Genomic DNA, 14,518 nt, shown 5'->3' with positions numbered 1-14,518 from the left:
AGAGCTTTGAGGGCAGGGATCTCCCATCTCTAGGACATTGCTTGCAGTGTGCCCTTGGCCTTCCAGCACCTTGAGTTCCTCCTCTGTTCTGCCTTCTCCACTAGACCTGTGGGACTTTCAGATGAGCCCACGGTGACAGTCCTGGGACCTAATCAATACCCAAGGACAGGATCAATTGTTCCCAGCCCTAGATAGCATCCGAGCCATTCTGCCTTCAGTCCCCAGTGTAGACCAGAGCGGGTGACGCCAGGTAAACTCCCACTCTAGCCCCGACTCAGCTCCAGCTCCATTCTCAGGGTGGGTCTATCTCTCCCGCTGTTTTCTTTTCAGATCTGGAGTTCAAAAGAACAACAGATCTAGGTGTGGCAGCCACAGGACACAAAGCTGGCAGGCTGGATCCTGTCTGCTCAGCCACAGGCCTGCAGGGTACTGCTTACCTCTCCCTGCTGGGTCCCAGGAGGAGATCGCTCTGGTTCTGGTTCTGTGGGCCTCAAAAGCCAGTGTGTCCTGGAAACAGAGGCTCCAGGAGAGGCCAGGCCAATTCCGGACCCAGCAGGGGGAGGGGACAGCCTGGTTTAATTAGAGCTTTAAAAATGTTCCTGAGAAAGCCGATTTAGAAGTTCTCAGCCCTTCGGGGCAGGGCTGGCATAATAATAAAACAACATTTGCACGGAGATTTCATTTTTCATTTACAAAGCACTTGTGGGGGGTAGGGGAGGCTCTGGGGTGGCCCAGTGGATTCCTAGCTAGGAGGTCACTCCCCCCCACCTCCCTCCCAGCCTTGGGTTGGTTCCACCCTCCATCCAAGTTTACAATTGTGATTGCCTGCAGGGTAAACAAAGGGCCCTTCATACAACTGTTTCCGATTCTTCTGGCCTTCATTCCTTTTGACCTCTTCCAGGAAGAGCACACTTGAGGCTTGTCATTCAGTCTAGAAAAGAGGCTCAGAGGGCCTTGTGAGAATGGAAAGTGGCTGGGACCTAATGGAGGAAGCTCTCCTCTATCCCCCACCCCCACCCACCCCACCCCACGCTCAGGCAAAATATGGCACTGCTGTGGTAGGTTAGTGCCAATGTCTCCCTTGCTCCCCTGTGGCTGTACCCCCTCCCCCCAAACACCATGGGAGCACTAGTTTGGCATTGCTGTGTTTGGTGATAGACAGAGATAAGCAGGTGTGAGTCTGCCAATCCCTCCCCACCTGAGGATGGGAATTATGTGAACAGTGTGGGGGCGGGCCCTGGGGTGTTTGCACCTGCATGGGTAGGAGGGTTGAGGCAGCTGTGGGGCCTCTGTGGTTCACTCAGAGTCATATACAGTCACCTAACCGCTGGCACCCTAAGGGAAGAAGTAACCTGGGGCAGAGGGGGCAAGCCTCAGATAGGGCCTGGCCCCTTAAGTGCCGATGGATTATATAGGAACCACCTGTAGGGGCTCTCGCAGTTTGGCGCCATCCCTGTGAGAGAGGGAAGATGGAGGAGGTCATCGCGGGGCTGGAAGGGTTCACGTTCACCTTTGAGCAGGATGTGGAACTGCAGAAAGGCTCAGGGCTCCTGCCTTTCCAGGGCATGGACAGTGAGTGGCAATGGCATGTCCCCCTCCCCAGGTCCTTGCGGAGCTCTCTCGGACTTCCCTGTCTCTCCTACAGGGCTTCTGGCACTGGCCGGGATAGAAAGGCAGATTTCCCAGCTCCCCACTGGCCTCCAGGTCTCCCTCCCTGGCTGCCCCAAAGACTTGCACCTCCTCTCAGAGATGGGTTGAGTTTAAGTGGAATGTAGAGACTGGTTCTGGAAGGGCAGGGGTCGGGGTAGGGGGAAGGGCTCCCTTCGGGAGAGGGTACCTTTGACCCACAGTCGCCACAACAGGAGACAAATGACAGATGCTTCTGATGGCAAAAACTGTGGCCAGCAGAGGCGGAGGCAGGAGGATGGCTATGAGTTCCAGGCCAACCTGGACTGTGGAGTCAGACCTTGTGTCATAAACAAACAAACAAAAACAATTGAACAATACGAGAACCAAAAACCCGAAGAAGGCAGCCAGAGAGAATGCTTGGGGGTTCGCACAGATCAAGCCTGTAGGAGGCTTAGGTGGGACTTGGCTGAGGAGGAACTTGAGGTTCCCTGGCAGAGAGCTCAGCTCTGGGGAAGCTATCATCTCCTCTGTTTCCTTCTCCAGAGTCCAGCTCAGCTGTGTGCAACTTCTTCGCTAAAGGGCTCTGTGGGAAAGGTGAGTGAGGCAGCCTGGGCTGGGCAGGGACAGGAACGGCCTAGTGGACCAGCCGGAGTGTGGGAGAGAGCGTGAGATCGGCACCTGGGGTAGGACAGGATCCAGCCTCATGAGGAGAGCAGTGGCCTGGGGGTGGCCCACCCCCTGACATTTGTACCAGGGTAATGGGGCTACCCCATTCCCTTCTTTAAAAAAGTTTTTTGTTTTTTGTTTTTTAAATTATGTGTACCTGTGTGTGGGTATACAAATATGAACACATGGGTTCTTCGGAACAGAGGTGTTGGATCTGTTTGGAACTGTGGTTACAGATGGTTAAGAGCTACCTGCTGTGGTGCTGGGAACCAAACTCGGGGCCTCTGGAAGAGCGGCTGGTGTTCTTAACCACTGAGCCATCTCTCCAGCCCCGATATTCTGTTCCTGATGGAGGTAGTGGTGGGTCAGGGCCTCTGGCCCGTGTTCTCAGGTTTCAGTCCTCCTCAGTCTAACCCATCCTCTTCCCAACCTTTTTAAGTGCCCCTTAAATTCAAGGTTGATTCCCCACCTTGAGTGGAACTGGAAACTGACGGATCATCCCAGCTGTCTCTTCTGCCCTTAGGCAGTCTCCTGAGTGATAGTAACCCCTGCTGCTCCAGGGCTTCCCTCTCAAATCCCTCCCCAAATGTAGCCCGACTTGCCCCCAGGCTTCTGGCCCTCTCTTCTGGTTGTGGGTCACTTTGAGGTTCCTCCAACAGAAACATACAGTTGCCAAAATACCTTACCCCTAATAGTAGGGTTCCTTCCCCAAGCCTGCCTATGGATCCAGGTGAAGAGGTTCTTAGGGGGGTACCTTGGAGACCCTTAGTATTCTGTCCCTAAAAGTCAGGAGGAGGAGGTCAGGCAAGGAGGACCTGGAGCCTGTGTGTCCACTCCTGGATGCTTGGATGACACGGGAGTGGAGCTCACTGGCCACCCAGGGCTCTGGGCAACCAGAACCTTCCAGGTTCATTACAAACCAAGGCTTCTTTCTTGCAAAGAGATCAAGCTGCTATTGAGGAAGGTCACAGCATCAGGGATGGCCAGAAGTGTGTACATGTGCATTGGGAAGGGGCACTTGAAAAGGACGCCCTGGTCATGCATGAAACAAGTCCTGTTTAGACACAACCCTCCCTTCCGGTGGCAGTGTCTTCTGAATAAAGATACTGAGGTGGTCTAATCTAACTTTTCTAGTGCCTGACCATTGTAAGAGTCACCTACCTATTCCATGGCTGTGTTCTGTCCTGGAAATTTGCTCTGTAGACCAGGCTGACCTTGAACTCACAGAGATCTGCCTGTCTCTGCCTTCCGTGTGCTGAGATTAAAGGCGTGTGACACCACCACCCAGCAGGATGTGATGTTCTTAATATTTGAAGTCATGAATGCATGCTGAGCAGGTGCTCCATGGGTAGCCTAACATGCATTAGGCCCATGAGCCCCAGCACGCATGCATAAACTGAGCATGGTGCGCCATGCCTGTAATCTCAGCACTCAAGAGTTGGAAGCAGAAGGGTCAGAACTCCAAAGTCATTCTTGGCAACATAGAATTTAATACCAGCCTGGGCTACATGAGACCCTGTTTCAAAAAATAAGAGAGGCTGGGCGGTGGTGGTGCATGCCTTTAATCCCAGCACTCGGGAGGCAGAGGCAAGCGAATCTCTGTGAGTTTGAGGCCAACCTGGTATACAAAGCAAGTTCCAGGAAAGGCACAAAGCTACACAGAGAAACCCTGTCTCAAAAAACCAAAAAAAAAAAAAAAAAAGATAGATAGATAGATATGATTTGTGATTTGGCAGTTAAAGGCACTTGTTTTTCTTGCAGAGGACCCTGCTTCAATTCCCAGCGCCCACCTGGCAGCTCACAACAGTTTGTAACTCCAGTTCTAGGGGATCAGATGCCTTTTCTGACCTCCAAAGGCTCCTACACACATGTGCACAAACACACACACACACAGAAACACATGAAAATATTTTTTTTTAAAACAAGGAAGAAACAAATCCCGAACATTTCCCTCCCTGCAAAAGCCCTTAGGGTATGCCAAGAGCTGGGCTGGGTATGGCCTTGGCTGGGTATGGCCATGGAGTGAGGTTCCTGGGGTTTGGCTCTGGGAGATGGGCCCGCCCATCTTAAGACAGCCTCTTGCCTAGGGTGGTCCTCTGCCCCTGTTCCATCCCTTCCAGGTTGTCAAGGTGACGGGACTCTGAGGTGACAAAGATGGGGGGAGCAGCCTCACAGGCCCTGGGGAACCCCTCCAGGCAGGCTGGGTGAGGCCTATAGCAGGTCCCGTGTTCTGCAGGGATGCTGTGCCCGCTTCGGCACGAGACGGGCGAGAAGATGGTGGTGTGTAAACACTGGCTTCGAGGGCTTTGCCGAAAGGGTGATGGTTGCAGCTTCCTGCACCAGTATGACGTCAGCAAGATGCCGGTGTGCTACTTCCACTCAAAGTTCGGTAATGCCCTGCCTGGTTCCTGGCGGGGATGGGAGTGGGTAGGGGTAGAAGAGGCCCAGAAGGCCAGCCTTGTCTGACTGAGCCCAAACTGCCTGCTTCTCTGAACCCTAAGAAAACAGAACCAAGGCTGGGCCCAGAGGGGCATACGTCTAATCTCAGCACTAGAGAGACTGAGGCAGGAGAATCAGGAATTCATGGCTAGTCTGAGCTACAGAGACATTCAAGGGTAGCCTGGACTACATGAGACTTTGTCTGAAAACAACAATAACAATAACGAATTAATAATAAAAAATAGGGTCAGTTGAGGTGGTGCACAATTTTAATCCCAGCACTCAAGAGGCAGAGGCAGGCAGATTTCTGAGTTTGAAGCCATAGTAAGTTTTAGGCCAGCCAGGGCTACACAATGAAACTGTCTCAAAAATAAACCAATATGGGGCTGGAGAGGTGGTTCAGTGGTTAAAAGCATTCCCTGCTCTTCCAGAGAACCTGCCTGAATTTGGTTCCCGGAGTCCATAGGGCAGCTCACAGTTGCCTATAACTCCTGTTCCAGGGCATCTGATGCCCTCTTACGGTCTTCTAAGATTCCAGGCACACACATGCTTCACATACATACATGCAGGCAAAACACCCATACACATAAGATAAAAATAAACCTTTAAGGAACCAATAAAAAATAAAAGTAAAATGAAGGATGCAGAGCTGAATCTGCCGTCTGTTAGTCTGAGCGTGGCACTTACCTCAAAGAGAAAAGAATATTGTTCCTCACTCCAGGCATGGCTAATCCACACCCAGGTGACTGTCAGGAATAGCCTTGAAAGACCTACTTCTCAAACCCTGCTGGGCCCCGTCAGGCCTCCCCACATGAGATGCATTTGGTAGCTGTGCTCGGAATGGTCACCAGTACCCAGGAGGCACCCACACCCTGTCTTCTTCCTGCATTCCTTCTATTTCTAACTTTTATTTTAGATAAAAATGTCATGTTACCTCCCAAAGGGGAAAGCCTGCATTACTCGTTAGAAAGAGAAGGTCACTGTGTATATAAAGCCACAAAGTTCATAAGTCTGGTCCCTAAAATTATCTTGAGTGGTCAGGTCTGCTCCAGCCTCCCTTGGGGCCTCAAGTCCTTCTTGGTCATCCAAGAAGCTATTTAGGGCTCATCCCCTTAAGTCACAGCCTAAAGCAATTTCACTTAGAAATGTCCTTTTACCCTCTCAACCCTGGGTTTCTTGGCTTGGTGATCTGACACGGTACTGGAAACATAAATGGGACCATGTTTGCCTGTAAGTAATTCAGGGCAGATGTGTACACTCATGATTATATGTAACCCAAGGGTTTTTGTTTGTTTGTTTTGTTTTGTTTTGTTTTTTAAGATTTATTTATTATGTATACAGTGTTCTGCCTGCATGTATGCCTGCACACCAGAAGAGGGTACCAGATCTCATTGTAGATGTTTGTGAGCCATTATGTGGTTGCTGGGAATTGAACTCAAGACCTCGGGAAGAGCAGCCAGTGCTTTTAACCTCTGAGCCATCTCTCCAGCCCAAGGTTTTGCTCTTAACAGTGAGTGAATACCTCTAATATTACAAAGATAATTATATAATTATATGCTAGGTGTGTTGGTACATGACTTTAATCTCAGAACTCAAGAGGAAGAGAGAAATAGGTCAATCTCTGTGAGTTCAAGGCCAGCCTGATCTATGTAGAATTTCAAGCCAGCCAGGATTACATAGTGAGACCCTGTCTCAAACAACAACAAAACTGTGATAGCACATGCTTGTAACCCTAGTTAGTATGTGGGAGGCTGAGGAAGCAGGATTCAAATTCAAAGGCTGCCTGAGCTACATAGGATGTCTTTTAAAAATCACATGTGTGTATATCATTCTTTATTCTTCTTAGTCATACCGCCTCCACTTTGAGATAGGGCTCTCATTATGTAGCCCAGGCTTGACTCAAACTCAAAGAGATCCATCTGCCTCTGCCTCCCGAGTGCTAGGATTAGAGGAATGTGCCACCATGCCCTGCCTGGGCGCAACGCGCGCGCGCGCGCGCGCGCGCGCGCGCACACACACACACACACACACACACACACACACACACACACACACTCACTCACTCACTCACTCACTCACTCACTCACTCACTCACTCACTCTGTTAAGGCCTTGAAGCCGTAAAGCACATTTGCTTAGAGCCAGGATGTCCAGTGCTTAAAAGGAGCCAGGGTAGCTAAAAAAGACAGTGAAGGCTGGAGTGTTGCTGCCACCTGCTGGCCAGGAGCAGATATAGCAATGTGCAGCTGGGATGGACAGATATGGGTATACCAATCCTGGAACAATTTCCTCACCATCCCCTCTCCCCCAAGTGTTGACTCACCCTATGCACGAGGTCGTTTTGAGTCCTAAAGAGGCTCAAACCCGGGCACAGCATTCTACCAAGTTGGCTGAGGATGTGCCAATAAGTTCTTTTGGTGTAAGGAAGCTGAGTGAATAGATGCGGTCCTTGCCTCTTCCTGAGGGCTGGCATCCACGTTTGTAAAATGGAAGGGCTGGGAAGGAATGGCAAAACTCTTAGGAGTCAAGAGAATCCTTCCTCAGGTGAAGTGTCGTCTTGTAGAAAAGCCCCGTGTATAAGACAACTCTCTGGCAGAACTTCTGAAGTTCCTGTTAGCTCCAAAGAGCACAGTCATAGGCCTTGAGGGAGGGTGAAAGCAAAATGTTCCCAGGTTCTCCATTCAAAGGAGGCAGAACAGGTCATAACCTTCTCTCAGCTTCAGATCTACCGAAGTGAGGCCTAAAAGCCACAGCTGCAGGCAGCCTGTGCCTACAAGGCTGCCCCCTTGTGGAAATGCAGTGGAATAAGACTTGGTTTACCGCATAGACACTGCACAGCCTAGGCTCACAGCTAATGCGGTCCCTCTGAAAGGTGCCTACTGGACCCAACTGGAAGCTCTGCTCTGTCCTTGGTATTTCTTCCAAAACACCCCTGCTCCTTCTCGGGCTCTGGAAATAGTGGAGGGTTCACAGTGGAGATTACCGGAGAGTAACTTCCTCTTCCAGTGGCAGAGGTCTTCCAAAGATGATGGATAAACAGAAGAGGGGCCAGGGGATTCCATGGGAGGGAGGGCCAAGGTAAACAGGGTGGGGATGCAGAAGTGGTCATGAGGATCAACCTGCTTATATACAAAGAACGACGGGCTTTTCAGGTTGCTGCAGCAACAAGGACTGCTCCTTCCTCCACGTGAAGCCAGCTCCCAAGTCCCAGAGATGCCCTTGGTATGACCAAGGGTTCTGCAAGGATGGTGAGACCTCCATGGGAGGGGTGGGATGTACTGAGGGATGAGGGTGAGCCAGATGGGGGTGCTCAGCAGGCGAGGAGTATATTCCTGGGGGGGGGGGTTGTGCCATATAAATGCCCCAGTGAAAAGCCTTTCTGAAATTATCCAAGGCTTGTATGCCAGTGGAGAAATCTCCCGAGACTCTGGAAGATGCAGCCTGGCATAGGGCACAACAGGCTTCTCAGGCAGGGCTGGGAGATACATAGCCTATCCTTCTCAATGGGTGGATGTGGGACCTGGGCTGAGAAGCCCAGCAGAAGGTCTAGTGCATGAGAGACACAGCTCCCAGGTGCTGAATGCCACTTAAGTTCTAGCCTTCCCCCTACTCCCAGCCAAACTTAGAAGGTGGGGTCACTAGGCCTTGTGATCCTGTGTCTCCCGGTGTGATTCTTAGCACCGGTTTGGGAGGGGCTGCTGAGGAAAGGTGGCTTGAGCATGTTCTCACCTTCTCTGTGCTGGCGGAAGACAAGGCTGGGCATGGAACCCAGGGCCTGGGGCATGGTCTACCTGTGCTTTACCATTGACCCACATGCCCAGCCCTTACCTGAGCCAAGGTTTCTACCCCTGTCTGTCTCCTGGCTTCAGGGACATCAATGGCAGGAAGGCTTATCTACCCTATGTCCAATGGCAAGCCTACCACAGCCATGCTTTTCCTCATGTATACCCCCTCCTCTGAATGAAGCAGATTCTCTTGGCCATTTGCTCTTCGTCTTCTAGGCCCCCTGTGTAAATACCGCCATGTCCATCAAGCAATGTGTCCCAACTACTTCATCGGCTTCTGCCCCAAGGGACCTAAGTGCCAATTTGGGCAGTAAGTATGATTCGGCCATTCCTCATTGCACTGGAGTGCTGGGCCCTACCGTCTGGATCTAGACCCTTCTGGACTTCCTTTGCCCTCAGTGGGAGATTATCTAGCAAGTTTCTTCCTAGTGGTTTTTCATCACACTGCTGCCCCACCCTGGAGGTCTGGGTGGTGTGGTTGTGTGGACCCCAGCTCTTTCTCTTAACACGTACTTACAGTGGGGCAGGTGTGTACCTCTCACAGGCTGTTCTAGAAATAAGCTGAGATATTTCCTATCATTCCCCCAGTCCTCTGCAGTTCTGTGCAGTGCTTAGGGTGCCGCCTCCTTCCCTAGGGGCTCTGGAATGGGAGTCTGCAGCAGGCTGGTGCTGAGCATGCTAATGAGCAGGGATAGAGAGCTAGCGCCGTCTCTAACACACATGCACAACTCTAACACACACTTTCTCTCCGTCTGTCCTCCTCCTCCTCTCTCTCTCTTTCCCTCAGTCCCAAGATGAGTCGCACACTCCACCCCAGTAATGTGAAGGTAAGTGCAGCACTCGGGGTGTCTACACAGTGTCTGTCTTTTGGCTCCCACACCTGTCTGTGCTTCCTGGCACTGTGCTGTTCTCAGGACACCCCACTTACGAGTCCCAATCCTTTGAAAGGTACATGTGGTCCTGTGTAGGGGCCTGCATACCATAGCTCCTTTCAGGCTCCCCATCCTCTGCCGTCTCTGCACTGGGTAGGACCCCTCCATTATTGCCCCGAAGCCTTCCTTTTGTTACTGTGTTTTAAATTTTATTTATTTACTTTGTGTGTACACGTGGATATGTGCACGCCACCATGAATGCGTGGAAGTCAGAGGACAGCTGGGGCAGCTGGTTCTCATTCTACCATCTGAGTCCCCAGGGTGGAACTCAGGTCCTCAGGCTTGGCAGTAGGCACTTTTACCAACTGAGCCATCTTGACGTTCCACAGGAATGTTTTTCCCTGACAAAAATCTAGGACTTAGAGTCCAAAGTCAGTTTTCTGAATGAAGACTATGACGGCTCAGAAATTTCCCTGGTTCCTAGGGAGACACGTATTATCCCCACTGTTACCAGGTATCAGTCAGAAATCGCTTCAGTGGTCAACACACTACCTTCAGGCCAGGCCCGGCCCATCACACTTCCCCACCCCCACCTCAGTGCTGGAAATTGAACCCAGAGTCCTGGGTGGCTAGGCAAGTGTTCCATTACTGAGCTACAGCTAACACCCCCAGCCTCCTCATGCTTGTCTCCCCCACCCCTGCCCTCCCACTTTCTCTCTTTTGAGGGCTTTTTGGTTTTTATTTTCTTTTTCTTTTTTTCTTTTTGTTTTTGTGTTTTAAAGACAGGGTCTCACTATTTTGCTCTGGTTGAGGTCTGGCTGTTCTGGGACTTGCTATGTAAACCAGACTGGTCTCAAATTCAGAGGTCCACCTGCCTCTGCCTCCCCAATGCTGGGATTAAAGGTGTGCACCATCACTCCTGGACAATAGCTTTTTCTATAACTAGAGACATGAGAATGGTTTTTTAAGAGGTTGTGGGGAGGGCTGGAGACATGGTTCAGTGGTTCAGAGCAGGCACTGTTCAGTTCACTGTTCAGAGCAGACTGAACCCCAGTCCAGTCCCCACCATCCAGGGGATCTGATCCCTCCAGCCTCTGCGGGCACCTGCATGTACTTGCACAACCCACACACATACACGTACTTACTAAGAAACAAAGTAAATCTTCAAAGGTTGGAGGGAAATGAGAAGACTGTTTTGTGTTGTGGGATGATCTTCCAGGGCTTGGAGCAGCTTTATTGGACCAGCATCACACATTCATCATCTGTACATTGCCTCTTTTGGTTTGAATGTGCTATGATCACTAAGTGTTGGGGTGGTGCCTAGTGGGAAGGCTCAAGCATCCTCGTCTAGATCCTGATAAAAGTGGTTGTTATGAACCATGTTGGCTTTCCCAGCTTCCTGGCTCACCATAGGACCTCTCTACATGCACCTGCTCCCTCTTCACTTGGAATAGCACAAGGCCCTGCCCAGAAGCTGAGCAGACACACCTTCCAGGTCTTAGACCTCAGCCTCCAGAATGTGAGCTCAGCAAATCTCTTTTCTTTGAAGTTACTGAGCAGGTAACTTCTTCCAAAGGCATGCTTTTGGTAATTAAAAGTGTTAAAAACTCTGGGAAGGTGGAGGCAGGAGGTTCAGGTCAAGGCCATCCTTGATTGCATCTTGAATTAGAGGCTATCCAGAGTTACATGGGACACTGTCTCAAAAATAAAATCTCTCTTTCTCTCATGTGTGTGTGTGTGCGTGCACGCGCTTGCTCAAGACATGTCATATGAAATTCTCAAAGAACTAATTAAAAAAAAAAAAAAGACCAGGCAGTGGTGGTGTACACCTTTGATCCCAGCACTTGGGAGGCAGAGGCAGGTGGATCTCTGTGAGTTCGAGGCCAGCCTGGTCTACTGAGTGAGTTCCAGGTCAGGCTCCAAAGCTACAGAGAGAAACCCTGTCTTGAAAAACAAATAACCACAAGAAAAAGTATGTTAGGAACAGCAAAACAAATCAACGCCACCACCCTAAAGCAATCTCTTATGTCAAAATACAAAAAACAAACCCCCACACCACAGAACATGGGTATTTAGGTGGCCATGTCTACACAGGGAGTCTCTAGAGCAGGGTTTCCTCATGATGTCACTCTATCTGCAGCTTGTCGACCAGCCAAGGGATCCATCAACTCCAGCTTCTTCTGGCAATATTGTAGCAGCCCCCTCCCAGGCAAAGCCCACGGTCTACTATCAGAAGAGGTGGACCCTGCCTCCTGCCTGCAGCTCGAGGGCCCAGCCTGCACCATAGGTAAGTGAAGGAGCCCACAGGGCAGGGAAGCCCTTCCATCTACTGAGGGCTGCAGGGGAGGGCCGAGCACCTAGCTGGAGACCATGACTCCACATCTGCAGCAGAGGATGATGCCATGCTGGGGTTCAGGGATATGAATTGAGAGAACCGAGGGCCTAGTGGGGAGGTGCATGCCTGTAATCCCAGCATGCAGCAGGCAGAATCTGCAGGACTGACTGCAGCAAGTCTGAGGCTCATTTAATCTACATAGTGAGCTCCAGGTCAGACAAGGCTACATACAGAATGAGTCCTTGTCTGAAAAGAAAACTGAACTGCTAGGCATGGTGGTTTAGACCTTTGATCCCAGCACAGAGGAGGCAGAGGCAGGTGGATTTCTGTGAGTTGGAGGTCAGCCTGGTCTACAGAGTGAGTTCCAGGTGTACTAGGATAGTAAGACCCTGTCTCAAAATAATTAACTAAAATATAAAAAATAAACAATGCCTTTATGAGGTATATTACTATCTGTCCTGCACTGTTATTTTTCTCTTTAACCAAATAATCAGATGGCCCATGCCTTTAATCCCAACACTTGGGAGGCAGAAACAGGCAGATCTCTGTGAGTTCTAAGTCAGCTTGGACTACAAAGAGAGTTCTAGGACAGTCAGGGCTGCTACACAGAAACCTTGTCTTAGGGGAAAAATGGAGGCAGGAGGATCAGAAGTTCAAGGTCATCCTTGGTTATATAGAGAGGCAGTCTGGGCTACACAAGACCTAGTTTCAAAAAGAAATACAGTTTCACCAGAATGCTAGGTAAGAGGGCAGAACCCTTTATTTTCTTTTATGTTTGACTTATGAACTTTGAAAATTGCCGGGCAGTGGTGGTGCACACCTGTAATCCCAGCACTTGGGAGGCAGAGGCAGGCAGATCTCTGTGAGTTCGAGGCCAGCCTGGTCTACAGAGTGAGATAGATCCAGGAGAGGCACCAAAACTACACAGAGAAACCCTGTCTCAAAACAACAAAACAACAACAACAATAAAATGGGCTGGGGATTTAGCTCAATGGTAGAGTGCTTGCCTAGCAATCTGGGAGGTGAATGTGAATCCTAAATCTTTCTCTTGTGCGTCCAGATCTTGCGATTATTCTCAGAAAGGTCTCAAACTACTGCACTTACAAGGTCTTCATACCTCAAGACCCCCAAGAGGCTGGAAAAGCCAATAAATTCTTTAGAAAACCAGCCGTGGTTCCCTGGACATGCGGGGACTTTACTTTGGAGAAGTGATAAGAAGGTATAATCTTAACTTTCTCTCTTTTCTTCAAAACCCAGGCCACCACGCCGGTGCAGAAAGCTGTACCAGCTGGAGTCATCAAAACCTAGCCTGTAGCAAGGGAGCTGGAAGTCCTCCTAGTGACGGGGGCTCCATGGCCTCACCAGGGAATTCTGCACACAGTGGTCCAGTGAGCCCCATCCCCCTGGTGAGACACAGGATGCAGAAACAGCCTATAGCATCTGGCTTATTTCCATCTATCCTGTGCATGAACAAGCTGCCAAAAACTACAGCAGGCAGAGGTCGGCTGACTGTGGGAGGGAGGAGTCATTTGTGATCCAGTAGGGCCAAGTGCACTGAACTCTACCAGGTCAGTCGGTACCCCTCGCTCAGCTCCCATGCTCTTGCAGACCGCTCTGAGTCAGTGGCCTCTAGTGCTCCCCAAAATGGGCAATGCAGTCAAACAGTTGCTTTTAACTCGACAGCTGTTAGCCTGTATGACTTGTGTAATTTGAGAATAGATTCTGTGTCTTATGTGAAGCTGTATTAGTCCCCCACCCCCTTTTTAAACACCTCTACCCACTGAGCCATCTTTTCTGGCCCTGGAAATAAATATTTTATTTTATTTTATTATTTATTTGTTTATTTATTTATTTGTTTGTTTATTTATTTATTTATTGCAAGACTGGGTTTCTCTGTGCCTTTTCTTTTTTTTAAATGATGTGTCAAAACAGCCACCTTAGGGAGCCCGTGGTAGGAGTATGAATGGCTGATCTCATTGAATCCATTCAAGGAAGCCTAGAAAAAGAAGTAATCAGCTTCCTTTTCTTTTTAAAAAAAATTATGTCTGGGATGCCAGTACACAGAGAGGGTGCTACCCATGTACTGTAGCATGGCTACATGGATTCTGTGTACTCAAGGCCTGTGTTCTCTGCTCAGTTGAACCTAATACCATCACAGACACACCCGGGGTGTATCTCCTAGGTGACTGCAGCCACGCTGACACAGATTCGCCCTCACAGGGGGATTAGGCATGGGCATACAGAAAAGGCTCATCCCGCTGAGCTAAGGCAGTGACCAGGACAGTAGTCTCTCCACCATGATGAAGCAGACACAATGCCACTTATCTACTGGGAAGAAGGGTCAGTTAAATGGACGTTTCTAGTACAGAAAAAGGCAGTTTGCAGGACTAGGGGAGGATGACTACCTACCCTCCTTCAGCATGAGGGCTTTGCTGACGCAATGCATCACCCAGGCCCAAGGGCCGGTTTGTGGGTTCGGCTACCAGCTTTCAGCCATGTAGGGAAACCGCCTAACCTCCTCTAGCCCGCTTCCTCAATCTAGAGCACAAGCAGCCATGTCCCCAGGCTGTCATACAGGTAAAATGACCTAGTACCACGTGACAGAACTCTGCAGGCCACCTGGTACCAGCATGCACTCAAATCTTAGCTGGTCCAAGTGTGGACTGCTGTGGAGCTCCTCCTGCAGGCTCAGAGCTTTAAAATGATGATCTGAGTGAGTTCATGTGGTGCTTTGAATGAGAAGGGTCCCCATAGGCTCATATAATCGAACATTTGGTCTCCGTAGTTTGTAGA

The 14,518-nt window shown here is 50.1% G+C and overlaps 1 protein-coding gene across 1 annotated transcript; it reads left to right on the top strand.

Moving 5' to 3' along the window:
- The first annotated feature begins 1,469 nt into the window (after window positions 1-1,469).
- On the top strand, window positions 1,470-13,034 carry Cpsf4l (cleavage and polyadenylation specific factor 4 like). The gene is made up of 8 exons (XM_036198432.1): window positions 1,470-1,572; window positions 2,173-2,223; window positions 4,532-4,684; window positions 7,886-7,981; window positions 8,735-8,828; window positions 9,306-9,351; window positions 11,531-11,677; window positions 12,983-13,034. Exons 1-7 carry the CDS (start codon window positions 1,470-1,472, stop codon window positions 11,675-11,677), a joined length of 690 nt encoding a protein of 229 aa, XP_036054325.1. The 3' UTR covers window positions 12,983-13,034.
- The last annotated feature ends 1,484 nt before the right edge of the window (window positions 13,035-14,518 follow it).

This window comes from Onychomys torridus, chromosome 8 (assembly GCF_903995425.1).
Source record: "Onychomys torridus chromosome 8, mOncTor1.1, whole genome shotgun sequence".
Lineage (NCBI taxonomy): Eukaryota > Metazoa > Chordata > Mammalia > Rodentia > Cricetidae > Onychomys > Onychomys torridus.
The sequence above is the reverse complement of the archived record's forward strand: the minus strand, read 5'-3'. Positions and strand labels throughout refer to the sequence as shown.